Source organism: Pithys albifrons, chromosome 2 (genome assembly GCF_047495875.1).
Source record: "Pithys albifrons albifrons isolate INPA30051 chromosome 2, PitAlb_v1, whole genome shotgun sequence".
Taxonomy (NCBI): Eukaryota; Metazoa; Chordata; class Aves; order Passeriformes; family Thamnophilidae; genus Pithys; species Pithys albifrons.
In genome coordinates, this window is record NC_092459.1 from 80,774,206 (window position 1) to 80,801,938 (window position 27,733).

At 42.0% G+C, this 27,733-nt stretch overlaps 1 protein-coding gene across 1 annotated transcript in view; it reads left to right on the forward strand.

Moving 5' to 3' along the window:
* KIF26B (kinesin family member 26B) overlaps nt 1-27,733 on the forward strand; it is a 287,900-nt gene that overhangs the window by 248,423 nt on the left and 11,744 nt on the right. The window contains exons 11-12 of the mRNA XM_071575037.1: nt 17,597-17,759; nt 18,865-22,297. Coding sequence (XP_071431138.1) covers nt 17,597-17,759; nt 18,865-22,297 — 3,596 coding nt within the window. The remainder of the gene's footprint in view (nt 1-17,596; nt 17,760-18,864; nt 22,298-27,733) is intronic.

Consider the following 27,733-nt stretch of genomic DNA (forward strand, 5'->3'; position numbering starts at 1 on the left):
TAAGTATTCTATGATGACATTATAAGTTATATGCTGCCCATAGGATCTTTCACTGCATTTTTCAATGCCTGAATATGAGAGTAAATTCTCCTTGGTTAATCTCATAATATGCAATAGGAATATATGACCAGTGCTTTTTTGTTCTGGCTCCTTTCTTATAGTGAAAGAACGTCTCCTAACCCTGTGGTCTGATTATGTTCATCTTGAAACATTTCTGGCACTTAAATCTGAAAACCATTGCATATTTATATAGGGAATATTCTTATGGGAGACCTAAAAATCTGGTCAGAAGAGCAGATCTTCACTCCTCTTGCTGTGCAGGTTCCAAGAAGGGGAGTCCTAAGAGATTCTTGCTCCTTTCACCCACAATAGGAAGAAAAAGTCTCTACTGCCATATTTAGGAAAAAAAGGTCCAGTTTCTGGCATATGAAAGTTTTATTGTCTTGAGGTCAGGGCTAGATGAGTGTTGAAAACTTGCTCAGCATACTGTGTTCTGCCATTATCCAAGTCTTGAATTGCACAAGTATAGATCAGACAGAAATGGATGTGTTTGAGTGGTTGTTTTAGAGAAATAGTGTGGGGATTTTGAGGCATCAGAGTACATGTTGATCATGTCTATTCTTGACTGATTCAGAGTTGGAAACAGTAAAGTCAGGGCACAGTATCAGTACTGTTGCCTGAATATCACAGTCTTCAGGAAAGAAACTCCAGCAGAGTTAGAATGCAGGAAATGAGATAGCCCCTAAACGGGATCTTGCTCTGTTTTTCAAATATTTCTGTTGTTGCTCTCAATCTATTTAGTTATTAAATACAGAACTTTTATATCCCATAATGCCCTTAATTTACACAACCTTAGCAGAACGTGAATCAGATATAATTTCCTATCTCATTGTACCTACATCTTTCCATCTTTATAACCTTTTTCACTCATTAACAAGTGGTAACATTATGAAACATAGGGTTCTTTTTCTTCTATATCTCTAATGTATCTCAGAAGTAACTTTGATTTATCATGTAGTTCTAGAAAATAACTGTGAAGCAGTTGTCACTGCTGCCATATCTTTAGTTTCTCAAATACTTCCATTATCTCAAGTGGGCTGGGGAGAAGGGAGCAGGCATAATTAGAAGCCACATATCTAATTCTGGGACATTTCAGGGGCCCAGACGCCCATGTTAAGTCTTCTGGAGGCTTAAGTGGCAGCAGGCACCCCAGGATGCCTATTGGGCCCCCTTGCTGCCTGCCATCTCCACAGGGCATGGTGCACAGTGCTGTGACCCCATCTCTGACATGTCCCCTTTACTAACAGCAGTCACATCCTTGGCAATCCCCTATGGTAGCATTGTTGAATATCCACAGCAAATAGTGTCTTGACTGCTGCCTCAGTGACTGTGCTCCTAAACATCCTCTGATACTGTATATGATGCTCTTTTATAGGGTGGAGAAGGTCTAGAGGTGTGTGAAGCTTTCACCTTTTTCTGTTTTCTTTTATATTTGCCAGATCTGAAATGGACTGATATGTTCTGCTGTGCTAATTGATTAAATGGCATCTATCATAACATAAAGAGATGAAACAGAATTATTTTTTCTCCCGTGTTACCATTTAGAGCTCTCAATTCTTCACGGATCATTAGTGTATAATTTTCAGATGAGCTAGCCAGTAGGTCCCTAAATAAAAATTAGTAGAAAAGATTAGCTAGGAAAACTAGACTGGCAATGAGCTTTTGCACTATAGTAATATTATATGTTTATAGTTCATATTTAGCTCTAATCAGTGATAAGGGCAAGTTGTCAGCATTTAATAGCTAATTGGTGTTTCTTGGAATTGCACTGCAACAAAACCACTGAGAAAATAAAGCTTTTCTTGATATATGACAAGTTAAGGATTAACTATAAATACTTGGGTCAAATACACCTCTTAGCTATACTTTATGCAAATCATCTGCACTGAGGGAAGGTTCATGGGTTGTCAAAATGTCTTTGGTCCCTTTTGGGTAATTATAATTCTTTTTTTTAAATTGCTTTTGAAAACAGAACAGGGCCTTTAAGCCATTTGCTATGTATTTAATGTGTCATGCAACATACAAAAAACCCTTAAACCTGAACTACTGAAAAATATTAACAATGCAGTGTTGTGAACTCTCATAGCAGTCCACTTAATGATTTTGTTTACTCCATCTTCATTTGAGAACTGCTGTCCTCCCACAGAATTAATTGGATATAAAATGATAAAATTAATCTGAAAAAATATAAGGCAGGAATAATCTAAGCCAAAGGATATGAAAGTCTTAAAAGCCTGGCTAACTTGACATCTGTGAGCTGAGATTTTTGTCATTGCACAGCTATAATTGGGTGGCTCTAATCACTCTCATAATGTTAATACAGGAAATGTCCTGTCTGTCCTCAGTAACAGGTGGTGGGAATGACTGCTATGCACAATGTTGTGCTTCCAAACTGTGAAGCTGGACAAACTCTGTGAGCAGAGTTTTCTCTGAATATGAGTGCTCTGAGAGAATTTTATCCATCTCTGAAGAGAATAAAGCACACCTGGTCACACAGTCTCTTTGCAAGTCAGCCAAACACATTTTTAATTGGCCACTTAATTGACCACTTCCAATCAGATTTAATGCAAGGACAGTCCTTTAGATATCTGAGGTCTGTGCAAGACTCTTGAAGCTGAGAGAGGGATGGGGCAGAAGCAGTCTGGGCCACAACAATGTGAAACCAGCAGTTAGCTGCTCCACTGTGTGCCAACCTGCTAACCAGCTCAGCTGAATGGCAGGCACCATGCACAGGCCAACAAGGAGAAAGGGAGGAACTGCAACTGAAGAAGAGTTACATGGGGTGTAGCAAGGTGGGGTTGTAGGAACTATGCAGAAAAGAGGATAGCCAAAAACTAGTCTTCATTACTTCCTCTGTACATAGAACAACTGGTTCATTTATTCATATCCTCCCCATTTGAAATACAATTAGATGAATGAATTTTCCTACTGAGTAAAATTCATGCAGTCATCAGACAAACTTCTCTCTAAGTGATTTGCTCATCAGTGTGTATGGAAGAGGAGGAAGAAGAATCAAGAGAAGAAAGGATTTTAAATGAGTTCACTGCTAGATCATCTGAATTAAGTGATCAATTTTTGTTAGTGCAATAGCTGCAAAACTTAACACTGAGATGTTAAGTAAGAACTGCTGCAACAGTAATTCAGTATTAACATTCAGATGTGAGAGGAACAAATCCTGAAGGCCTGAGTTAAAACTCACTTTAGAGTAAATCCAAACAACAAGTATTACCTTTTCAGATGGTGAGCCTTGAAATATCTTGACTGTTCCCCAAACCAGGAAATCTGGAACAGCTGTCTGTGCAGTCAAATTCAACCCTCCATTTAAAAATGGGGATACACTTGGATACAACCCTCTGGGTACAGCCTTCACCCTCTGCCCTCTTCAGATGTGGTACCTAACACCTAGATGAGAGAAATGTAACTTAATCTGTCTAGATCTGAGTAAATACCTGAATTCGTGGCTGCTGAGAAGACAAGGAGCTGTAAGATGCATCAAGTACTGAAGACTGATGAGACTGCAGTAGCTACCATTGAAGTGGGAGCTATCAGACTGCAGTGAAGGCCACCAGGGAAACTCTTCAAGGACCAATTTTGGGAGAGATTTTATTTTATTTGATCTTATTTCAGCAGCCTTGGCACACAAAGCAGGGGCATGCTAATCATGGTGACTGGTTACACAGAGCTGAGAGCCATCATCTGTACAAAGGCAGATCAGACCATCAGATGGGAGCAGCTGTAGGACCTTGAGGGCTACAGTAATACAAAGGGCACTAATGCAAGAGCTTGCCCTGATGGATGGCTAACAATTTCTGATGCAGTCTGGGAGCTCATCAGCTAGAAAGGGGATGAGGGTATGTGCTGATTTAGGCATATTGGTTAATGATCACAGGTGTCCACAACTGAACTAACAGTGAAAAGGTAATGAAATCTGAGGAGGCATCAGGAATGACAGCAGAAAAATAGTAATAGTTATGCAAGGGGCTAGCAATTCCTCTCCTGGGTACAGCTCTGATATATTCATCCCTTATCGATCAAGGATGAATTCAGGCTGAAACAAGTACAAGAAAGTCTGGCAAGGGAAGCTTTTCACATGAAAGAAGATGAAATTAATTTGGCTTGCATACCAAAATTGAGTTAAGGAATAGAGAGCATGTTTCTGTCCATGTGGAGCAGCATTTCCATCCCTGGGGAGCAAGAGCAATGGAAACCAAAGAGCCTGAGCAAGTAGGGAACTTGCTGGTTTCCAGCATGCCACTCTGAAATGGAAGTGTGTGTGTGGGCAGTGCTAGGAAGCTATGATGTTTTTAAGGATGGGTTTTCTAAATGCTTAAGGAGGATTATATGAGTCTCTGTACTGGGTAGGGGCAGGAGCTAATTATTCAGTTTCTTCTCACTTCAAGCATCATCTTAGCTTTGGTGTTATCCCACGGGGATTAAGCTCACAGGACCAAGCAATGCATTTCTCTTTCCTTCTTCTCCCACTGTGGTGGTTGTCCATGCTCTGACTTTACCAGAATAACCATCCTTCCTCTTGGCCTCTCTGTGTCACAGACATATTGGTCAGGGTTGGGCTGAGAAAGTTGTTGTTCTTTCCCTAGGGGAGTGCAGCAGGTATGCAGAGGGAATGCAGGAAGGAGGCTGCACAGTTGGGCTGTAAACCTCTGTACAAAGATTAGTATTATATATTGCTTTCTGGCACCCACAGCTCTGTTCTGGCTATCAATCTTGTGGAGAGGCAGCTGTTACCATGGTAAAACTCAAATATACATTTGTTTTCCTGAGCAGAATAGATATAATATTGAACTCTAAAGCAAGTTCTGGCCACCTCAGGTAAAACTGCAAGCTATGTAACAATTGCTAAATGGCAAATTTAAAAGTGTTCCTTTGCTGTCACAGGCTATAAGAAGATATCGGAAGTGTTAGACATATAAGAGCCCATTGAGAAGCTTGTCTAACCAATGATGTTATAGTGGGCAAAATAAATAGCAGGACCCATTTATAAAGGAGGAGTGAAACTTCAGCTAACATGAAAAATGCATATGCCTCATTAATATTTTAAATTGCTGCGTGGATGAAGATAAATGTTTTTGATACAGCCTATCTTGGTGTAAATAGCAAATATATACATTAAAATATTTATACACAGATTTTGACACTTTTACTTACAATATGTAGTACTTGCATGGAGCCTAGGGTACCTCGGATTTTATTTAGGCTCATCTGTGTATGAAGTATGGTGGAGCAAGAGAGATGTAAGAGAATCAAACATGTACTTTCCTTATGCCTGTTTTTATAGATGACAGAATTCCCACTGCCCTGCTCCAGCTGCTAGATTGGGTACTCTGCTGCCAAAACTGTTGTCATGAACCTGCCTGGGGCTCCACAGTTTAATTTCAATGCCATGTATTTGATTTCAGATGGAACTGGTTTAGTCTTTGTCTGATGTATCCTGCCCCTACATCTGCAAAAACCCAAATCAGACCCTGGTGAAACATATGGGAACCTTTCTGATGGTTTCAGTGACAGCTAGTTTTGACCACAGTGACACGGGTTTCAATTAATAAAATCTCAGTTTTGGGGCTTGTTTTTGGACCTAACCAAACCCAGGCACAGGTAGAGAATTTTCATCTGTAATCTTTATTGCCGTGCAAGTCACCATCATCACTGCTATTGCTCAGCCTGTCTCATCACATCTCTAAATCAGCCAATAGTGTGACTAGCTCAGCCTATCTGTGAATGAAGGTTGGCTGTCTGATGACTGTTCATTTTTATGTGAAAGGACTTTTTGGTCTCTCTCCAGTTCCTAACAACCTTACCCCACTGATATTGACTGTTGGCAGCACAAATATAGCAGCCAAGGACTGCAGGCCAGAGAGTGTTCTGTTCATCAGGTTCTGCAAACATCATTGCGGGTATTTAAGAAACTTATTTTGATCCTAAAATCATATATTAAGTAGTAAAGTAAACACAGTCATTGAAGTGCAACAGGCTTTCTAGTCCATTTTGGTTTTTGAAGAAATAGGTGTAATGGAGAAATTCAGCTTTCTTACTCTTGAAAGAATGTGTAAAGTTAAACATCTAAGTCCATACTTACCCAGATTTTTGGAAAGACAGTAATGCGTGTAGATATTACCTGTATATGTCAAGATACTATTCCTAAATAAAAGTACTGGGCTTTTAATTAGTAGTTGGTTTGGAGCTGAGTGAAGCCAGTGTGTCCCCAGCTGTTAAATGGGAGATGACACATAAAAAAATGCTCCATTTTGGAACTTGCTTCACCTGCTTAATTCCCATCCTACGTTAGCAGGTTACTTGGCTGCTGCAAAGTCCATCTTCCTTGCCAATAGGCAGAGATTGCTTCTTTTATCAGGTTTTAACAAATTCATGCTTTTCTGTGAAGCAGGCTTTAGAGCTATATGTGAAAAGGAACTTTAAAAGGTATTAAATTGATTACCTGAGATAGAAACATAATTTGGGGCTTCTGACTGCATATTTTTTTACCTTAATACTGATAATTTAATATTTTCACTGCTTTACTTTGGCTTTTGATGGCTTTTAGTCAGGACCCACTTTCATGTAAGTGCATATTTTCTGGTCTGTTGATCTAAATAAACAGTTCTGAGAGCATCAGCATCCAGAAAATAATGTTTCTAATAACTTGTCTCTCACTTAAACATCTAAAAGGATATAAATGAAAGTTTTCCTCTGTTTGGGAATTTCTCTTCTCTATGTGATTTCTCTGGTGTGTTCAAGAGTGGAGTTTAAAGAGTTTCAGCCTGGTTTCTGTGGGAGCACAAATAAGATTTCTGTCCCTCCACCCAGACATCAATTCTCACAATATTTACAGAGGCTTACTAACTTTGAGGTTTTTATATTATTTTCTCAAGTTTCTTCAAACTGTCCAACATTATAGGAGTTTATTGCTGGAGGTGATAATGCAAGCTGGTGTGCAGGTGCATAGGCAGTATGAACTCCCAGGCCCAACTTTCTTTGCAAATATATCTGGTGAGCACCATAGATGAATTCTATAATTTTCATATCATTAATAACAACCAAAGTCTGCCTTCTTTTTTCTTTGTTTTTTTTTTTTAGTTTTTCACATAGGAGTGTGTGCACTTTCACTGCCCTCTGCTACAATGCTGTGGGCTAAAGGGTATAAGAGGTTGACATATAAAATCTTACTTATCAAAATGTTAAGTATTTTGCTGAGTGACCTTCCCAGTTTCCTGAAGATGTCATCTATTTACACTAGTAGCAGTTCCAACTGGATTGATTTCTAAAACAGCAGTCAATTTATTTTCAGGTACCACTCCATTTGGGATTGCAATTAGAATAACTAGAGCTGCTCTCCAGCACAGGAAACTGGGAAGGTCATGCTGCCAAATTGTTGGCATCTTGATGAAGGAGTGTAAACTACTGCTGTCGCTACTGCAGATCAAATGAGCCTAACCAGAATGAGGTAATTATGAAATCCTCCCAAAAGATTATGAATATTCATGGCTCAATTACAAACATTTGAAGTTAATTTTCATTTGAGGAAATAACCCTGGTATTCCACTTTCGATACATATGAATCACAATACTCCTCACAGGCAAAGGACAAAGCTGTTTCTTGCCTGGGCTCATAGGTGCTGCTCTGTGTGCAGCAGTGGCTGCCTCCAGCTGGCAAGGGCTCAGTGTGGCAGCGCTGCGTTCCTTTGCGCCCACCAAACTGCCTTGGTGTGTTCACCAGGCAGCCACTGAAATGGTCACCGATCTGCCTAGGGTGAGGGTAACACATGACTCATACTGGTCTGGTAGGCAGATTCTTGTCTGCACTGAAAGGGGAGTTGAGGTGCCTGTTGCCCTGCCCTCTCTGCAGGGGCTGTCACTGATGGTGGCTCTTCAGCACATGTGGCCCCTGACAATGAGACTGGCAGCTGTTTGTTGCAGGGAGCTAAGCACTTCTGAAGAAAAAGTCCTTTTCTTGGCCTCTTGAATGCAGAGAGCCTTCTTTAATCTCCCCACTGCTTGGCCCTGTTAAGGCAGTGAGAGCTGGGTGCTGCAGTGCTGGAATCATAGAATCACTTGGGTTGGAAAAGACCTCTGAGATCATCAAGTCCAAACCTTGGCCCACTCCAGTCCATTTACTAGATCATGGCACTCAGTGCCACGTCCACCACCTGTCTGGGCAGGCCATTCCAATGCCTGATTACTCTCTCTGGAAAGAATATTTTTCTGATCTCCAACTTACATTTCCCCTGGCACACCTTGAGCCTGTGCCCCCTTGTCCTGTTGCTGAGTACCTGGGAGAAGAGGCCAACCCCCACCTGGCTAGAACTTCCCTTCAGGTAGTTCTAGACAGTGATGAGGTCACCTCTGAGCCTCCTCTTCTCCAGGCTAAACAACCCCAGCTCCCTCAGCCTCTCCTGATAGGATTTATGCTCCAGTCCCTTCATCAGCCTTGTTGCTCTTCTGTGGACCTGCTCCAGGACCTCAATATCTTTCCTGAACTGAGGGGCCCAGAACTGAACACAGTACTCAAGGTGTGGCCTCACCAACGCAGAGTACAGGGGAAGGATCACTTCCCTGGTCCTGCTGGCCTTGCTATTTTTGATACAGGCCAGGATCTCATTGGCCTTCTTGGCCACCTGGGCACACTGTTGTTTCATGTTGAACTTCCTGTCAGTTAGTACCCCCAGGTCCCTCTCTGCCTGGCTGCTCTCCAGTCACTCTGTCTCCAACCTTTAGCGCTGCATGGAGTTGTTGTGGCCAAAGTGCAGGACCTGGCACTTGGACATATTGAACTTCATCCCATTGGAATCAGCCCATCTCTCAAGTCTATCCAGGAAAGAAGGAAAGTTGCTGAGCAAGGAGTGGGACCTGCTCTTCATGATGATGAAGTGGTGGTGGAAATGCCCTTGCTATGTGTCTGCTATGCTCCTGCCAATATTAGCTATGAGAAGGGCTGGTGCGAAGATGGTTTCTGTAACATGCCCTCAGCAGATTGTCAGAGAGTGTTTCCTCATGCTTTTTTGTGTTTTCCCCTGTGACTGCACTATAGGCACAGGCACTGTCCAACTACATTCCAACCCTTCCCTTCCCAGCACTCCAGCTGCACTGTCATGGCACCGACAGCCCAGAGGAGAGACAGGCAGGCTCCTGAGCTCTTCCAGTTGATGTTCCATAGCAGATATGACTGATGTCTTCTTATATAAAGCTATCAAACCGTGCAGATAAGCTGAGCCAACCTTGTGGTTGCCAGAATGCTTACAAGTAAGGGAAACAAGGAGGAGCACAAGGAAAGAAAAGGTTTTTCTTTCCATTTCTGAGTGTACCTAGGTAGAAGTTAGTGCATGCAGAGTCCTTGGAAATTATTTATAATCTGGATCATAATTAGTTTTAGTTTTAGGATTTTTTTTCTTCTATAAATCACGGTCTACTTATTGCACGCATTTTCTTAGTGGCATTGCCGGTTAAGGGGATCTGTCTTTAGCTCCAAGATAGAGTTGCTGAGCCTAATTAGCTTCTGGATTAATTGATCTTCAGTTTTTCAGCTAGAATTTATTAGGAGCTGGCACTGTAATGAGACAGACTAGTAGGATCCTTTTCTTTTTGATTATCTTTGAGCTTTGTTTGCATGTTTTTAATTGTTGCTTGTGAACGCTGTTTGGTTCTGTGCTGGGAGTTGGAGTACAGAGGGAAGATGTATCATTTTTTTCACTTTCAGTGTAGACTTCTGTCTAAAACCATCACTGGTCTCCAGCAGAGCTTCCCTCCCAACCACCTCCCCCTGTTCCACCCCAAAATTTGCTCTTGCAAGTGCTATGCTGAATGACTTTAAACTGCATTTGGATCTCTGAGCTCTCATTTGAGTAACAGATTGACCAGTAGATATAGATTTATGTCTTCAGTTTGATATTGCCAAAATGTGAATTGCACATGAAGCAATCCATATAAACTGATGAAGCTGAGGCAAAGATTACAGGGAACTTTTTTCTCATTGGTTGAGTTATTTAAATGAAGCTTATGCAGCTTCAGCTCCTCTGCTGGCACAAGGCAGAAGTGAGACGATGGAGAAAAGACCTTTCTCTGTGCATCTTCAGGGCTAGCATAGTGGTGTGCAGCACAGAGTTGGGCTGGCAATGTTAGAAAACCATGCACTCTTTGGTGTATAAAGATAAAACTGAAGTTACGTGACAGCAGCAGCTTCATTATGAGAGTTCTACTATGGATAAACTTGAATTGCTGAATTCAGGCAGCAAAAGTACCTTCAAAAAGTGGGCCACTTTTATGTCATCTTTGAAAAACAGGGCACTCCTTGTCTGTTTTTTGGACTGTTTATGTTTCATCAATTTTGAAGCAACTTTTGTACAAAAGTTACAGCTCTTGAATGACCCCCTTTTATGGTGAGAGGGACAGTCCCTTGATACTTGAGAAAAGAGATCAGTTCCCACCTGGCTACAAACTCTTGTCAGGTGGTTGTAGAGAGTGATAAGGTCTCCCCTGAACCTCATTTTCTTCAGGCTAAGTGATCTCAGCTCCTTCAGCTGCTCCTCATAAGACTTGTGCTCCAGGCCCTTCACCAGCTCTGTTGCCCTTCTCTGGACATGCTCCAGCACCTCAGTGTCTTTCTGGTAGTGAGGGGTCCAAAACTGAACTGATTTGAGTTGCAGCCTCACCAGTGGGACTCTGTCCTTCTTCATTGATTGTATTTTCTGTTTTTGGAGAAAAGAAATGAAAGATGCTATTTTTGTGCTTCAGCCATGTGGTCATGTGTTGGGACAGACACAAGGATTGTTCTGCAATATCAAGTTTACTCTTAAAAGATAGCCATTGTAAGGGAAGTCCCCCTACATTTTATATGCATTTTGTGATAGTATTTAAATGTAAAACCCATACTTGGCTGCAATACCTTTCTTCTGGTCTTGACTTCTTGACTGTCACATCCCTTCCAGATGTGGTTGTGATTTTCCCAGTACATGAACCTGAGCATATCCCCTCAGCTTAGTCCTTTCAGGAGGGGCTCCCCCTTTCTCTATGCAGTGAGAACAATGTTCTGGCTTGTGTTAGTGTACTTCATACAAGATAACTAACTGCAGTGGCAGTGGAAATTTCCACTTTGCTTTATGTTCCCTTTAAGGCTAGTGAGCTTCCACCTGGAACAAGTTCATTATCTCCCCAATGCCTTGTTTCACCAGGTGAAGAATCTCCCAGGTTAAAGGTTCGACAGGTTACCCATCTTTCTTCAGCTGCCTTGCTTTGTTCTGCTAACAAAGCCGTGCTTATATGGCTGAACTACTGAGGGCTTTATCACTCCACCTGGCCTCATTTTCCCTGTGCCTCCACATATTGCTCCCATTTCCTCTCTCCCTCTATCAAAATTATTAACAGAAAGACATAACTAAGCAAACTATACTGGTTCCTAGTACTCAGCTGTTACACACCTGTAACATCCACTGTTGGGTTTGTGCCTTTTGAGCTATAAACTGTCCTCTGTAGAGATTGCTTCCATGCAATATGAGCCAAAACCAAATACAGTCTTTATGCGATTCCCTTGTTATGTAAGCATTTATTACTGTGAGTAAAGCAGTGCATCAGCTCAAGGGAGTAGACTTCATGTTAAAAAATAACTGCCATAGTTACTGAGATTTTTCCTTTGACATACCTCTGTAAATAATTAGATTACAAGACACCTGAGGGCATACATCATCTGATTCTGTAACAATAGCACCTTAAGCGAGTTGACAACTTCTGCTTTTGGCCAAGTGCCTAAGAAGACACTAAGGTATGTGATTAATAGAGAGTACAAACACAGAGCCTCTTGCTTCCTAAGGCTTAAGCTATACTATTGTATTGTTTCCCATTGTGGAATGTTATTCCTATTCCTGGTGGTTCTGCTGTTGTTGTTGAATAGCCAAAATCCTCATAACAGTGAGGTGAGACAAAAGGGAAGGCAAAGAAAATATTTGTTATTAAGGTGGTTTGGGGAAAGAACAAAACAAAGATATAATACAATTGGCTAAATAATTCCACAGAAAAATCATTATTCCACCACGTTAGCTGGATATTCCTCTCCAGTATTCCCTTCTTCTTGTAGAACAAGTCTGTATTTGCATCTCTCATACACAGAATGAAACACTGGGCAATGAAAACTCCTGTGAATTTCCTGAGCGTAATATTTATTCTTATTGCTTCATTTTGTATTCATGAATTCTATTTTGCAGCCCTAAACAAAAGCAGTTACCATTTACCTCTTTTCTGTGTAGCTCACTTTGCTCTCATTGCTCGCATGGATTCTTTTAAAGCTGGAGGACCTGACAGAGGAAAATCCAGGAATGCACTGCCCATGCTATGCCCCCTCACCCTGGCCTGTGCCTCACTTGGGCAGGATGATTCATGCAGCCATGCCAAATTATGGTGGTGTTATGTGTATCATTGAGCAGTTGAGGGGACTTGAGAGGGGAGAGGGGCCTTGGAGGTCCGACAGTGACAGTAGAGGATGTTAGTGGGAGAAAGAGGGAAGGAAAAGATAGATACTGGAAGAGTGTCTAGCAGTGATGCTGTAGAATGATGAAGTCTGGTGTAGCTGGTTAGACCACTGCAGGATGAACCTGAGCCGTGCCAGGCTGTTTAGAGAAGGAGTTGGGAGTGAGCATCACAGTATGGGAATAAGAGCAAGCAAGAAGGTTAGACAAAGAAAGCCCAGGATAGACACTGATAGAAGAGAATAGGATTGTCTGACAAGAGAAGAGCTTGTCAAAAAGGACACGAACATGTGAGAGCACAACTTTCCTACAACATGGGAAAAGATTGTGATGCTCCCAAGTCTCTGCTTTTCTGCACGCAGCAAATACTAGCAAAGCCCCACAGTAAATTGTGAGTCATGCTCTCCTTCTTTACTGCTTGCCCAAACAAAGGGTGGCAGCCGACAGCTGCTGCCACCAGCTAGTTCAGCAACTGAGGCTATTTAGTGGAGAGGAATATTCCAGGCTTGTTGATGTCTCATTGAAGAGTAACCACAAATCCACATGAAATTACATAAAATACATATAATAAAAGCAATCCGATTTTAAAATTTATTACTACAGGGGCAGGAAATGTCAAAATTAATAGGCTTATACATTGTATTGTGTGTTCAGGATCCCCTGCCCCCCAGGTATCATCTTTTTCAAGGCAGATAAAGGACCTGCTTTAGACATGAATCAGGACTGTACAGCCATGTGGTCACTGTGAATAAATTCCTTCCCTAATTTGTAGCAGAAGTTGGAAGACATAGGAAGAATGGGTTTAAGGACTATAGAAGAGAAGGGAGGTCTTCTGAAGGGAGCTGGTAACACCTTCAGAACTAGCTCTGCCAATGTGTTCCTAAAATTTTTAGATGTGCTAATAATTATATGTTCCTATTTTTTTGGCATATCCAGGTTGAGAACCAGCTGACCCATTTTATGTTCAAGAGAAGTCAAAGCTAGCTGTACTTTGAAAGACTATGTAATGGTCAGTACTCTGTAAGATTGGTGCTTCACATCAAACACTTAGACTTAGTGAAGCCTTCAATGCTTCAGGTATGGTCAGAGGATTATATACCTCACCTCAGAGACATTCATCAGATACTACGTTGATGAGCTCTATGAGGAAAATAAAAAATGTAAAGAGCCTTTGAAGAAATCAGTCATTCTGGGTTCAGAGATGAGTTTGTATAGTCCTATAGATAAGGCACAAGTCTATACATTGCAAGGCAAGGATTAAATGAAAGACTAAATAACTTACAGTTCAGTAAGCACTGTTTATCTTGTGCAGGGATTGAGGCAGGGCTCTAGTGGAAAAATAGTATCCAGTCATGAAATTAAGGACTTTGACCTAACATACATAGGCAACAGGGATTTATGCAGTGTCCAAGGAAACATATATTGAGTTTACGTGCTTCATTATTCAATGTAAGAGTCCATATTATTTAAATCTGAGTATAATTAATCATTCATGAGGAAGAAAAATACGGATACGCACAAGATGAGCATGAAGATGTACATCTTTCCTTCTTACTGAGCAAATGAAAGGACTAATTTGCACTCATCCCAGTTTGCTCGGTGGTCTCAGAAGAAAAGTAGTAAAGACTGCTCACATCTCTCTTTTGGGGATGTTCAATACTTGCTCTGGTTCCTACTGAGAGATTCAGAGAAAGAGCTCTGTAAGTCCTTCAGCAGCTATTGTAATATGAGAGGGTGGAAATAACAGAGGAGAAAAGGGAGCAGAATGGAGATGAAAGCAGTCCTCTCCATATGGAGGCCTGTTACTCCATGGGATTAACTGAAGTTTTCTAGCTGGCAATCTGACCCTCTGTGCTGTACCTGCTGACATACTTCATAGAGACATCTTAGTCTAGATTCCTGCCCACAGGGCTCCTGCCTCTGGCCTTTTCCAGAAATACAACTTTGCATACTTTATTTTGGGGATTTGCTTGTGTGGGATATATGAGTAATATTTAGTAGCTTTTTTCTGTAGCCATGATTGTCTAAGAAGCTAAGCAAGATAAGAATTACAAGTGAGAGTAATGTATTTTATTAGACCAAGTGATGTAGTAAGAAGAAAATGAGGAGACTTGTAAGTACTGAAAAGATTGCAGAATTTACTTAACTGACACACAGGCATTGAAGTCTGAAGTGTGGTATCCTGACCACACCTTCATTTTCCTCTGTGTATTACATCCCTATATTCATGATGGGTTATGGTAAATTTCCTAAGATATAAAAACATTAGCAAATGGGATAGAAATTTATTTAAAATGAAGACAGGTATATTAAATGGTGTCCTCATGCTGCTCTGGCATATAATTTTTATTGCTTTTGGAGCAGATTAGAAATAGACCATTAGCATTCCTGAAGTTCACTCATTTGCTATAAAGACATTGGTGCATTTCACTATGCTGCTATGAAAAATCTGGGACCTTCTGCTAGCCAGCCTCTGCTTAATACAATGAGCAACATGCACCCAGGAGCAGCAGACCTTCTGCAAGCATCTTCAGAATTTCTGTGTCAGTTTTATGTGCAGAGCCAGAGGATCAACAAAGGTCTTGCTTCTCAAAGCCCTTGCAGTACAGAAGCGCAGACCTACTCTTTGTAAAACTTCTGCTTTCACAGGAAAGTCTGCATTTGCAAATACCAGCTCATGAATCACCTAATGAAACAATTCATAGCTTTTCATTTTTATCTGGCAGAAATGCTGTGTTAGCACTCAGAAGAACAAAGCATCTACTTTGTGTCTCACACTGTCTGTCAAGCAATTTTCAGTCAGATATCCAAAATATTTTACCAATATTTTAATTGAAGAGGATAGAGTGAGTTTGAAATTGAGCAACATATTTTTGTGGTTTATATTCTCTTTTATTTTCTTTCTTTTCTTTTGAAGTTAGTAGGTGGTGTTGTGAGAGATCAGTGAACCTTGAGCAGCTGAACTTGTCCTATAACAATGTCCAGAATTTACAAAAAATCTGTTTTTAGTAACTTTCTTCCTCTTTATTTTATTTTTTAGTGTGTAGAAGTGACAGAAGGCTACTTATTGTAATGAGTGTAAAGTGAAGTTGATAGTCAAGATGCAGACTGCCGAATGAAGAAACTCTGAAATTAGAAATCAGTGTTGTCTGGGCTTTTACTCCTAGGTTTCATGTTTTAATGCTTAACAAATCTGCCCTTTAGTTCCCATCTGATATATATCAGAGGATCATTTGAATTATAGAATAGGTATTTCCTCAGTATGGTCATTCTTGCAAGCGTGTATTTCAGTGCAGGCAGATGGCACAGATTATTTTATATTCCTAATGCGTATATCTCTAGGAGAGCCACATCTCAGTTTGCTGATGCTGGCTGCATGGGTTATGTGTTCTCAGGAGACCCACATGTTTAGAATGTATTCTTTTGCCCTTTCCTCTGTCATCTCATGTTTTGCTATGGTAGAAGCACTGGCAAATGAAAGGTTTGTTATTGATTTCTGTGCAGATGTTAATAATTTCTGTGTTATTCTGCATTAGAGTGATAGTAACTGATGTAGAAAATTTGACATCTTAATTATTTGGTGATGGAAAGGAGGGACACTAACCTGAGATACAGCAGCCTATTATTTCTGGATCTGTGGATTCAAAGCAGCATTAGGTCACAAATGAAATGAGTAAGGCTGTCTCAGTATAGTCTTTATGGACGTTTGTTTGTTTCTCAAACACCTGACTGTCTTCACAGTGTCTGGAGCAGATGGAAGCAGAAATCCCCAAACAAAAATTGTTTCACTTCCAGTATTGCTAGCCAACCTGAAATTGCAAGTACAAGAAATCTCAGGAGGTGCACAATTTATGAGCTCTCCAGAGTTATTACTAGATGCATCAATATATGCAACCCAAATGCTGCTGTTTATTCAGTCAAAAAGAGAGGTCCAAGAGTTTTGGTGTTTGTTAGTCCCATTGAGTAGACTTAGGTTCAGTTCCCAGCACAGGTTGCAGCTTTATGCAGTTTCTGTGAGCTGGAAATGTCAAATGAATGATCAAGGTACATATGCACCATAGGTCATTAGCAGATATTGAACAGTGAGCCCCCAAAATCTGATATGCAGCCACTGAAGGTATTGCTATCATTACAACAGTCAAAGCAATTCCTTTAGCAATAGATACATATCAGGCTGTTGCTGTCATTGTTTTCAGCTGTATGTAACTATTACAAACTTTAGAATAGCAGAAGCTTTCTTCAAGAGGATGCCATTTCCCAAGTAACCATCCAGTTGACCTGCACCATTTAGATAAAGGTCTCTTTAAAAGTTATATATTGTGCATTTCTACCTACAGGATTAGATGATCACCACAGAAGTATTATATATGCATCATTATGCTGTTAAAATTCACATTCTCAGTCCAGTCACAGACAGCCCCAAAATAAGGCATCAGCATTTTAAAAGCTATTCGATGCTGAACAATAGAGTAAGTGGCAAGAACAGAAGATTTGATTTCCACCTCAGTGGAAGAAAAGATCTAATATGAAAGAACAATTGTGTGAAGTCTGAGGGTTTTATTGTTTCGTATTTCACCAGCATAATCCAAAATCGACTTCAGTGATTTAACTACTATTAATCTTGAGTTACCCAATGCCCTAGAAGGCAAGAAAAAATTTGTGCTCTCTAATCTAATCCACTACCCTCTTTGTCCTCCAGAGCTGGGCCAGGGTTTGCCTGCACACTCTGCTCTTCCAAAGGACAACAGTTTGATGTTTGCTGCTGTGGCTTCTTAACAGTCTCCAGTGCTGGTCTGTATCTCTGTATTGACAGTGGTAACACTGTAGAAGGACTGAGACCAGAAGAAGATAGAAAGGAGGAACTGAGAATAGAAAAGAAGTTTGAATTGTGGTCCAGGGTCTTTCAGCATGTTGAGCTCTGGACACAGCGTAGCCCAAACCTGAGGAAGGAAACTAATTAGAATTCCATTAAAAGAGGAAAAAATATCTTGCCAAGACCAAAGTTACATCATGGTGGCCAAAGTGAAACCTTGCTCGCTAATGTAGCCTTAATTCATTTTATTTTGCAGAGACAGCAAGCTCACCATGTTGCTTCGAGAGTCCTTGGGGAATATGAACTGCCGCACCACAATGATAGCTCACATTTCAGCCGCTGCAGGGAACTACGCTGAGACACTGTCCACCATCCAGATTGCATCACGGGTCCTCAGGATGAAGAAAAAGAAAACTAAGGTAAGACAAGGTATAACTCCGTTCTTGAAATGCTGGAGAAGGGAGGGAGGAAGAAGAATCCTTAATAGGGTAGAGCAGCATGTAAAAAAATCAGTGATCAATTCCAAAGTGTTTGGGTTGTATGTACCCTGTCCTAGGCAAGTGTCACAGAGCACATATCAGAGACCAGGGTGGGTAAATGCTTCAGCTTCAAAGACAGAAGAGTGAGTTAAGACACAGCTGCTGTAGCAGGTTTGTGAGCTGGCCTCATTTATTGATATAGCTGTCTGAGACCATTTATTTTCCATTATGCTTTTAGTGCTAATGAAATAAGGAATGAAACTGCTGTAGAGTTAAAGGAAATTGGGATTAATTAAGAAATAGATTCTCTATGCTTCTCAGAGAGAGCAGGAGCAAAATAAATGAAAAGCACTGTGTCCATTGCCAGCATTGGTGCCTCTTTTATTCCTACTCTATTCTTTCCAAGAAATAGAGTGAGGATGGGCTGTACCAGTTTTTATGTTTTAGAGTCCTGGTTCCTTCCATGCAACTTATGGTGTGTCTTGGGCAGAACAAGTGAATTTTATGTATTTCATTTAAATTGACAGCCTAGAGAATGACAAAAGCTGGGGTTTTTTGTCAATTAATTGAAGAAAGAAAAGTGAAAGGATTCAGTCCACACACTATCATAGTGCTGTGTCTCCAGACAACTCTGAGTGCACATTATACAATTCCACACACTGGTAGTATGACCATACAGGTCATATGTAATGAATTTTCATTCCCCTTCACATACACAAACACACAAAATCAGCAAAGCCTTTGCCAAATATCTGATTTCTTTGGAGAGGCTCAATTAAGGGAGGGATCCTGATTCTTTTTTTTAAAACCTTTTTTTTTTTGAAAGTCTTGTGATTTTGCATGGGACTCAAAATCAGGACATTGAGTTCTCTATTGAACATAGCTGTGTGTTTGCTGTAGGACTGTGGATAAGCAGCTTCAAAGCTCCGTGCCTTAGTTTAGAGATCTCCCAGTTTAGATGTGACTGTGACCTTTTTGTGTATGCAATTTGTGCAAGAAGCAGCTTGCAATGCTGAAATGTCACGGACTCTCTCTCATATTGCAGTACACATCAAGTTCTTCTGGAGGAGAGAGCTCTTGTGAGGAGGGCAGGATGCGGAGGCCAACCCAGCTGAGACCTTTTCATTCTAGAAACACTGTTGACCCAGACTTCCCTATTTTGCATTTATCAAGTGATCCTGATTATTCATCCAGCAGTGAACAGTCATGTGACACGGTGATTTATGTTGGTCCCAATGGCACTGCCCTTTCTGATAAGGAACTGACAGATAATGAGGGTCCCCCTGACTTTGTTCCCATAGTTCCTGCTCTGCAAAAGACCAAAAACGAGGGAAGGTTGGAGGAAGGTAGTGAATCAGGGCCCAGCACATCTGAAAGAGACTGCCTGAAGTGCAACACCTTTGCGGAGCTCCAGGAGAGGTTGGATTGCATAGATGGCAGTGAAGAGACAGACAAATTTCCCTTTGAAGAGATGCCTGCTCAGTTTAGCTCAGACCAGATGTCTAAGTGCTCTGTCTCAAGCCAGTTGGCAGAACTTACCCACTTACCAGAGTCCGATAAGGAAGATACGGTGCCAGAATGTCAGCATCCTAATAGAGAAGCCAAGGAAAATATAAATGCAACACCCAGCAAAACTAAGAGAAATCACTCCCCTGTTCCTTCTGGAGCTCATGCTAATCTTTCAACTCCTTCTTCTCCCAGGAGTGTAACAGGCAGCTCTAGTAAAGAGCTTAACTCTTGTCAGTTAGCACACAGCGCCAGCTTGCAGAGCAGCAGAGAAAGTCTCAACACCTGTGGATTTGTGGAAGGCAAACCTCGGCCAATGGGTTCCCCCCGGCTCGGCATTGCAAGCCTCTCAAAGACATCCGACTATAAGCCACCAACTTCCCCTTCCCAGAGGTGCAAGGTCTATACACAGAAAGGAGTCCTGCCCAGCTCCACTCCCCCACCAGCTCCCCTGAGCAAGGATGCGGGGATGACATCCAGTGAATCTTTATTACAGCCAGAAATCCGGACCCCACCTGTAGGCATGAGCCCTCAGATTGTGAAGAAGTCGGTGTCCTCCAGCAATGGGGATTTTGAAGAAACTGTTCTCAACGAAGATCAGCAACAAAGCTTTTCTCCGGAATCCAAGAAGGAGATTCTGAGCACCACCATGGTGACTGTCCAGCAACCATTGGAGCTGAATGGAGAGGATGAGCTGGTATTCACCCTTGTCGAAGAGCTAACCATTAGTGGAGTCCTTGACAATGGGCGCCCAACCAGTATCATCAGTTTTAACAGTGACTGCTCTGTGCAGGCTTTGGCCTCTGGGTCTAGACCAGTCAGCATTATCAGCAGCATATCTGAAGATCTTGAATGTTACTCCAGTGCAGCTCCTGTGTCTGAAGTCAGCATCACACAGTTCCTTCCACTTCCAAAATTGAGTCTGGATGACAAATCCCAAGATGATGGCAGCAGGCGCTCATCCATCAGCTCATGGTTGAGCGAAATGAGCACAGGAAGTGATGGTGAACAGTCATGCCACAGCTTCATAGCCCAGGCATGCTATGGGCATGGGGAAGCTATGGCAGAACCCCCTGTCTCTGAGTTTGCAAGCACCTTACAAAGTGCTGGCATGATTTGTGTAAGTGACAAACAGAAGTCAGTGACTGACAACATGCTTATACTGTCAGAAATGGGAGAGGAAGCTTTTGGCAAAGCGCCACCCATCAAAGCTTGTAAAATATCAGCTCTAGGGAAAACTACTGTCACAATCAAAAACACCACAAGCCTTAGCAGCTGTGAAGGTTACATCCCAATGAAGACAAACATTACTGTGTACCCATGTATTGCTGTTAATCCCTTCAAAGCACAAGACACTGATGACGTTGTACTGGCAGTAACTGCAGATCCAAAGGTTGCTCATCCCCACGATGGGAAGGAATCCAGTGCTAAGAAAGATATCAAATTTGAAGACCCTTGGCTGAAGAGAGATGAAGATATCAAAAAGGACAGTTCTGGGAGCAGTGATGGGCCAAGGCTTGACATGGCTGTGGTTTCAGCCAAGCCTGAGCACAGCACAAAGCAGTCCTCAGTGGACAGGTTTAGCACCAGCAGTGGGGATGCTTTTATTTCCCCAGGATCTGAGAGTCTAAAAAGGATTGTGGATGGGTGTGAGGTGGCAGCATCCAGCTCTGCAACCCAAAGCTCTGTTCATTCCAGTGATGGCTTGAAGAATTGTAGTCCCTCTCGAGGACTCCCTAAGGCAAGCAAGGTGGAGGAGTCTGACAGTCACCTCCATCCTACTGCCGCTGACAGCAGTGGAGTCAATTCTTCTGTTCTCCCCCCATTTTCTAAGGCTAGTCTTGACAAGAAAATGGCCTCTCCCAAACACTGCATCCTCACTCGTCCCAAAGGCACCCCTCCTCTGCCACCAGTGAGAAAGTCAAGCTTGGATCAGAAGAACAGAGCCAGCCCCCAGCACAGTGCAGCCAGCAGCACCACGAGCAGTCCCTCTAGCCAGCCTGTGTCCTTCCTGGCCAGCTTCCCCGAGGAGCTGAATGCCAAACAAAAGGGCCCTGGCATTGACAGCAGCATCAACAACAGCAGCAGCAAGCTCTTCAGTGCCAAACTGGAGCAGCTCGCCAGCAGGACCAACTCCCTTGGGAGGTCCACAGGAAGCCACTATGAGTGTTTGTCGCTGGAAAGAGCAGAAAGCCTGTCCTCTGTGAGCTCCAAGATGAGCCCTGGCAGAGATACCACAATGCCTAGGGCTGGAAGGAGCCTCAGCCGCAGTGCTATGTCCTCACCCACCAATTCGGGTCTCTCCCAGTCAGCAGGTGCCTCCCCAAAAACTAGCCAGTCGAAGATCTCTGCAGTCAGCAAGCTCCTGCTGGCAAGTCCCAAGGCCCGCAGCCTGTCTGCCTCTGCCACCAAAACACTCAGCTTCTCCACCAAATCTCTGCCTCAGTCTGTAGGGCAGAGCTCCAGTTTGCCCTCAAGTGGGAAGAACATGTCCTGGTCAATGCAGTCCCTCAGCAGAAGCCGGGGCTCCAGCCTTGCTTCCAAATTGCCTCTTCGGGCTGTCAATGGGCGGATTTCAGAGCTGCTCCAAGGGAGCACCAGTGCCAGAGGCTTACAGCTGCGGGGAAGCTCAGAGGCAGATGAGCGTGGGGGCCTTCCTGGAGATGAGAAGCCAGCTCTTCACATGCTGCCTTCACCTTACAGCAAGATCACCCCTCCTCGGAAACCTCACCGCTGCAGCAGTGGCCATGGGAGCGACAATAGCAGTGTCCTGAGTGGGGAGCTGCCCCCTGCCATGGGAAAAACAGCCCTCTTCTACCACAGCGGGGGAAGCAGTGGCTATGAGAGCATGATGAGGGACAGTGAGGCAACTGGGAGCGCCTCTTCAGCACAAGACTCCATGAGCGAGAACAGCAGCTCTGCAAGTGGCAGGTGCCGAAGTCTCAAAACTCCAAAGAAACGATCAAACGCAGGTAAGCTTGTGGTGATGTGAAAGAGGGATGCAGGTTAAAGGAGACAACTAGTATAGGGTGGGTAGGCTAGCTCTAAAGGTGATGTGGTTAAAGACCAGCTCCAGCTCTTAGCTGAGAAGTGAGGACAGGGTGAGTGTCCTGGGCTCTGCCTTTCTTCAACTTCCTCTCACACAAATCCTTTGTAGTTGCACTGCCTTGGCAGTGGAATCACCCCCTCATCCGTTTCTCTTAGGTTTGCTTCAGATGAACAAAAATTGGTTGGTAATGCCACTGACAGCCACATTTACTTATTCAAATATTCTCCTACTTTGATTCCAGAAAGATGCATTTGTGAGGCCATGCAGTGTAACCTATTCTTAAGCACTTTGGACACAGACTTCCCTCTTATTGTGAGCACTTCACCAGCCCAAAACCAGCATCTTGCTGAATAGCTGTATCTGTTATGAGCCCACTTTTGCTCCTTGTGTGCTCTGGATGACCAAAGGTGCAAAATGCCCTACATCTGAAACCACTGCTCAGTTCCTTATTCCCACATAGAAGATGGAAAGAAGTTGTACCCATGTCCCTTTAAACATCATGTGTCTGAGACTCTTGCTTTTTAACTCCTTTTCTCAGAAATTTATTGATAACAAATAATAGATTATATTAAGAATAATATATGGGAACTACTGCACAGAAGCACTTGCAAATCTGAAACTGTTTTAGTGATCGTGGTGAGGATCAGAAAGACTTCACCTTTGTTTAGATATAATTCCCAGTAGATTTCACACTACATCAGTACTTTTTAAGTAGATGGCAAGAACCTCTTGTGTAATATCAAGAGTCTGTGTAGTTGCAACTAGTACATATTCCCACCAGAATGAGTTTCATGAAGTTGCAGAACAGGGATGGGGGGAGCATTCATGAGCTGGTCACCTCACCTTTTCCTGGGTGCTGTTTTTCCAACCTGTAGTGCGAGTCCTGCCTAACCTACTTTTGAAAACAATGCATGTTGACTTTGGAACTGGTCTGCACAGGTATGTGGAATATCAGTGGCTACTTATTCTACAGTAGCTCTGGCTGTCCAAAATGTGTTTTTCTCATAGTGTTCCTAATTCACCAGACATTCCACTTGCTATGATACTCACCTCTGGGATTCATTTGCAGTGAACAAACTAAGTAATGCATAGCTCCCTCTCTTTATCATCTTGACTATGGTAGCAGGAAGAACACATGCAGCACAGATGTGAATGCAATAGATACCACTGTTAAAACAATATCTATAAATGAATGTCTAATTGTACCTGTTCAGAGGATGTATCTGAAGGGATCATGCTACATGGTACAAGAACAGATTAAATCATTAAATAATCTTTCTGAAGTTAATTTTGCATATTATGAGAAAGCCTTTTTCCTATCCCTTCAGTTTAAGTGGTAATAAATTGATTTTCCTCTTTCTATGGAGCGTTTTCTCTAAAAGCTTCTTTCAAGTATGAACTTTTTAATAGTAACTTGCAAGAAAAAACAAGAATGATTTGTATGTTGTGAAAAAGGAAAACAAAGTTGTCCACAGAGAAGGAATTTGTGTATGTGTATACTGACAATTGGATTATGTCTTGTAGAGAAGCTGCCCATGTAACATGAACTTCTTCCATAGGTCATTTAGATGCAAAAATTCATGAAGTTTTGCGAAAAAAGACACCTCTGTGGATGAGGGAACAGATTGGATACTAGAGAACAATGTCTCCCACCCCTACTCCATCCCTAGGGGAGATATCTTATAAAAATACTCTGAGAAAAGCTTCAGGTAGAGCCTTTGGATTCTTTAGACTCAAGAGTTCATCCCAAAAGCAAATCAGTAGAAGACCAGGATTTGTTTATTGTGATGCTCATAAAACTAGTAGTTTCATCTCACCTCTCTGCTTTGATAGCACATTCGAGGCTGGACAAGGCTGGAGATAAAAGTGAGAAGGACATTGTCGTTGTGTTGTAATGACAGATGAGCTTCAGATGTGTGTGTTGTATTTGATACTAGGGCTGTATTTTGACTCACAACTTTGGCTTTTGATAATCCCTGTTCAGGTCTGAACATTATGGCTGTGGCCATGAAAGAGGAGTCATGGAGGAGAGAACTATTTGAGACTCAGTTTTCAGGTTGCTCTTATAGCATACCACAGGCGAGAAGAGTCTTTTCCGGCCTTGAGCCTACCTGGCAGAACATTAATGCTGTTTTGTATGCTGTACAGGTATGCTAAGTTAGCAAGTGAAGGAGCAAGCAGGAGCCTTCCTTAGCAGGAAACATGAAGAGTCCTAGCTTTGCTGCTTTTTTGCTGTTGTGTAACATCTGACCTGTCTTTTTCACCAAGTACAGCTTTTTTTTCGGCTGGCCAAGAACTTAATCTCTTTATTGCTACAGCAATGTAGCAGTTATCTACTTGATACTGGAGCTGAATCTCTGGGGTGGAGGACTTTCAGTGGAGGGTCTGTGTCCTTGGAAGTTGCCTGCCTCAGTGTACTTGGTATAGCCTGTCACATTGACCTCCCTCAAAGTTATTTACTGAGCTTCTATCATCTTTATTCAGCCTGTCACCTGATGGGGGGAGATTCTGAGTGCAGAAACTTTTCTGAAACTTTACTTTGGAGTGTGATTTCCTATGTCAACAAGTAATATCTGAATTGTTTTGAATAACTTCTATTTATATATAAGGTCAACCACGGTTTTTACGGAAATTAAAAAAAAAAGTCTTTGCCACCACCCCTATCTCTAGTAGCAAATCACTGTCCAGAAATTAATCAGTCTTCCCTTTCTTATAACCCAGATGCAGTTTGTATTTGATCCTGCAGCAGTGAAATCATAATTCTGTTTTGATGTGTTTGATAATAGTATAATTTTTCACATGTCAACAGATTTATGATGGCATAAAACCAGGATTATTACTTCAGTGCAGGAGAACATGGAGGAGGAGTTGAGATATAAGGAAGAATAGAGCTGTTCACAAATATATTTTTATTGCATAATAAAAAAAATTGCAAAATTTTGCAATCTTTCATCCTCTGTAAATCTCTTTCTTAGGATTGTTCTCTCTTAAGGAACAATTTTTAATGAAAAAGATAGCACACAAGGATCTGAGCTCTTAAAAGACAGATATTATTCTAATACAAAGTGTCAAGAGCATTGGACCTTTTCCTGATTTGTGGTCACAGATCCACTGTGCTGTAATGGATATGGCGCTATAGATATGCTCATTTCAGGTCAGGCAACCTTGTCCATTTTATTTATGATTATTATTAACAGAAATGCTAGCTGTCAGACACGATCAACATGAATCAGCCCAAGGCCTCTGTAAAAGGAGCTATAAAGAGTCTTTAAGAGAATCACCAGCAGATCTCACAATTACTTTTGAAGTTCTGACACATTGGAGAGACTTCATTTTTTCTGGAGATTAAGATCTTGTCTTTCAGTGCTCTTAAGTGCATTATTTGTATGTGTAGGTGCTTCTGCCCTGAATGTCATACATGAAGCATCAGACCTACATTGACAGTTTTTGAAGGATAAAGCTAGTTCATATCCTTCACTGCTAGTCTTAGGTTAAATTTTGGGTTCTGCCTGGGTGTCTGTACAGTTCACAGACAGCCCAGTACAAAATTGTGTATGTACAAAATTAGAAGAAAATAAAATTAAAAAATATGTTTTACCTCTTGCATGCTGGTACCTATTGAAAAATCATGTGTTTACATCATGAAGAACATAAGCCTGAAGCTAACCTATCCATTTAATAAACATTCCCATCTTTCTAACATCTAATATTGGTTCTGTAACATCATGTCAGCATATATTGTCCCAAAGTGACTGTTTATGGCAGAAACAGAGCTATTTAGCCCTGATCTATGGCTGTACATTTCAAAGTTTTGTACAGCTGCTCTTTAATCCACCCTGTGGTATAAGAATTATTCCAGATTCCATTTTACAGATGGAGAAAGGAAGGCAGAGAATTTTACTGCCTTGCCCAATGCCCTTAACCAAGTGAGTGCCAGATCCAGGATTAAATTACAGGCACCCTTGACTCTAACCTCAGCCACAACTGACTTTGCCATACATCCTCCCTTGCCCTTGCTGAGCAGTGGAGAGTTTCATTTGTTATTTTCTTTTTATGGCAGGCCCTTCCTCTATCTCTGCCCAAGATCATCTATGCAATTATGTTTTCTTTGATTTCTTTGCTCACCCCATTACCCCTTCCCTGTAAGGAACACTTGGCATCTCAACCATGTATCTGTCTTTGGCTCCATTCTCCTCTCTCTCGGGTAAGCAATGCTGTCATGAGCAGGGCACTGAAGTGTTAGAGCATATTTTCTACCATTACCAGTATTAATTTTTAATTCCTCAGAAATTTCAAGTGCAATGGGCCAGTGCTGCTCCATGGAAAGGAAATGAGAAGGCTGCTTTTATAATACATACTTCTGTATGTGATCAGGAAGTGCATTCTGGTTGAATTCCATTTTGGCAAAGCCCTATTTATGACCCAGGGAAGATAGAGGGAGGCAGGCAGGGTGGTAGATTAGAAATTACAAGATCTATGTTGTATTCTCTTGTGTGCTGCTGGTTTGCTGTATCTCTTTGGGCAACTCGTGTAATTTCTGTGTTCTCTGGTTACCAGCTCATAAAAGTAGATAATGGTGGTATGAAAAAAGTAACAGCAGGGTCCTTAGATCAGAAATGCTATCTACCTGCTTTTTCCTCTTCTGATTTGATTTTTAGCATATTTTTCTGAGTTTAGTTTGGATGTCTGTGGGCATTACTTTGAAATAATTTTGAATGCAAAACATGAATGGATGATTTCAGAGGTGTAGCTCTGGTGTCAGCTCCAGGTCTTGCCCACTGTGAGCTAACAGCAAACCAGGAGTTTTACCCAGTAAAGCCAGGTTCTGTTTGTGTTCTCATGCAATGTGCAGAAATGCCTTGTTTCTACCTTTTGCTGCCCTCTCCTACAGATGTTATTTACAGGTTCCTGTCCCTTACAGTGTTTCAGTTCTGCTCATAAGGAAACCTTCTCTGGGAACAGCAGAGCAGGAGTGGCTCTGAGATGATTAAACAGAAATGAAGCTTTTTGATGGAGACCACACAGATCTTTCTGTTTTCTTTCCTGTTTCCTTTGGGAATAGGCTTGGATGCCCAAGAGATTCCCCTTCCCATGTACATCGAGCTAGACCTACAGGCTGCAGTCTGTCACTTTCGAGATGGGACAGACCTCTGCTGAGGATTGTGTCTCCTTTGAGGCTTTTTGGAGCTGAGACAGAGCCTGGATCTTTACTGGTGCTGGGGCTTGTGCCAGGAATGTGAGACACTCAGGGCAGTGATCTGTGGTCCTAGCAGGCTTGGGGAAGCAGCAAGTGTGCAATCATAATGTGTTGGTGGGGACCACTGCCTCTCAGTTGGCATTTTCCTGTAAAGCATTTTCA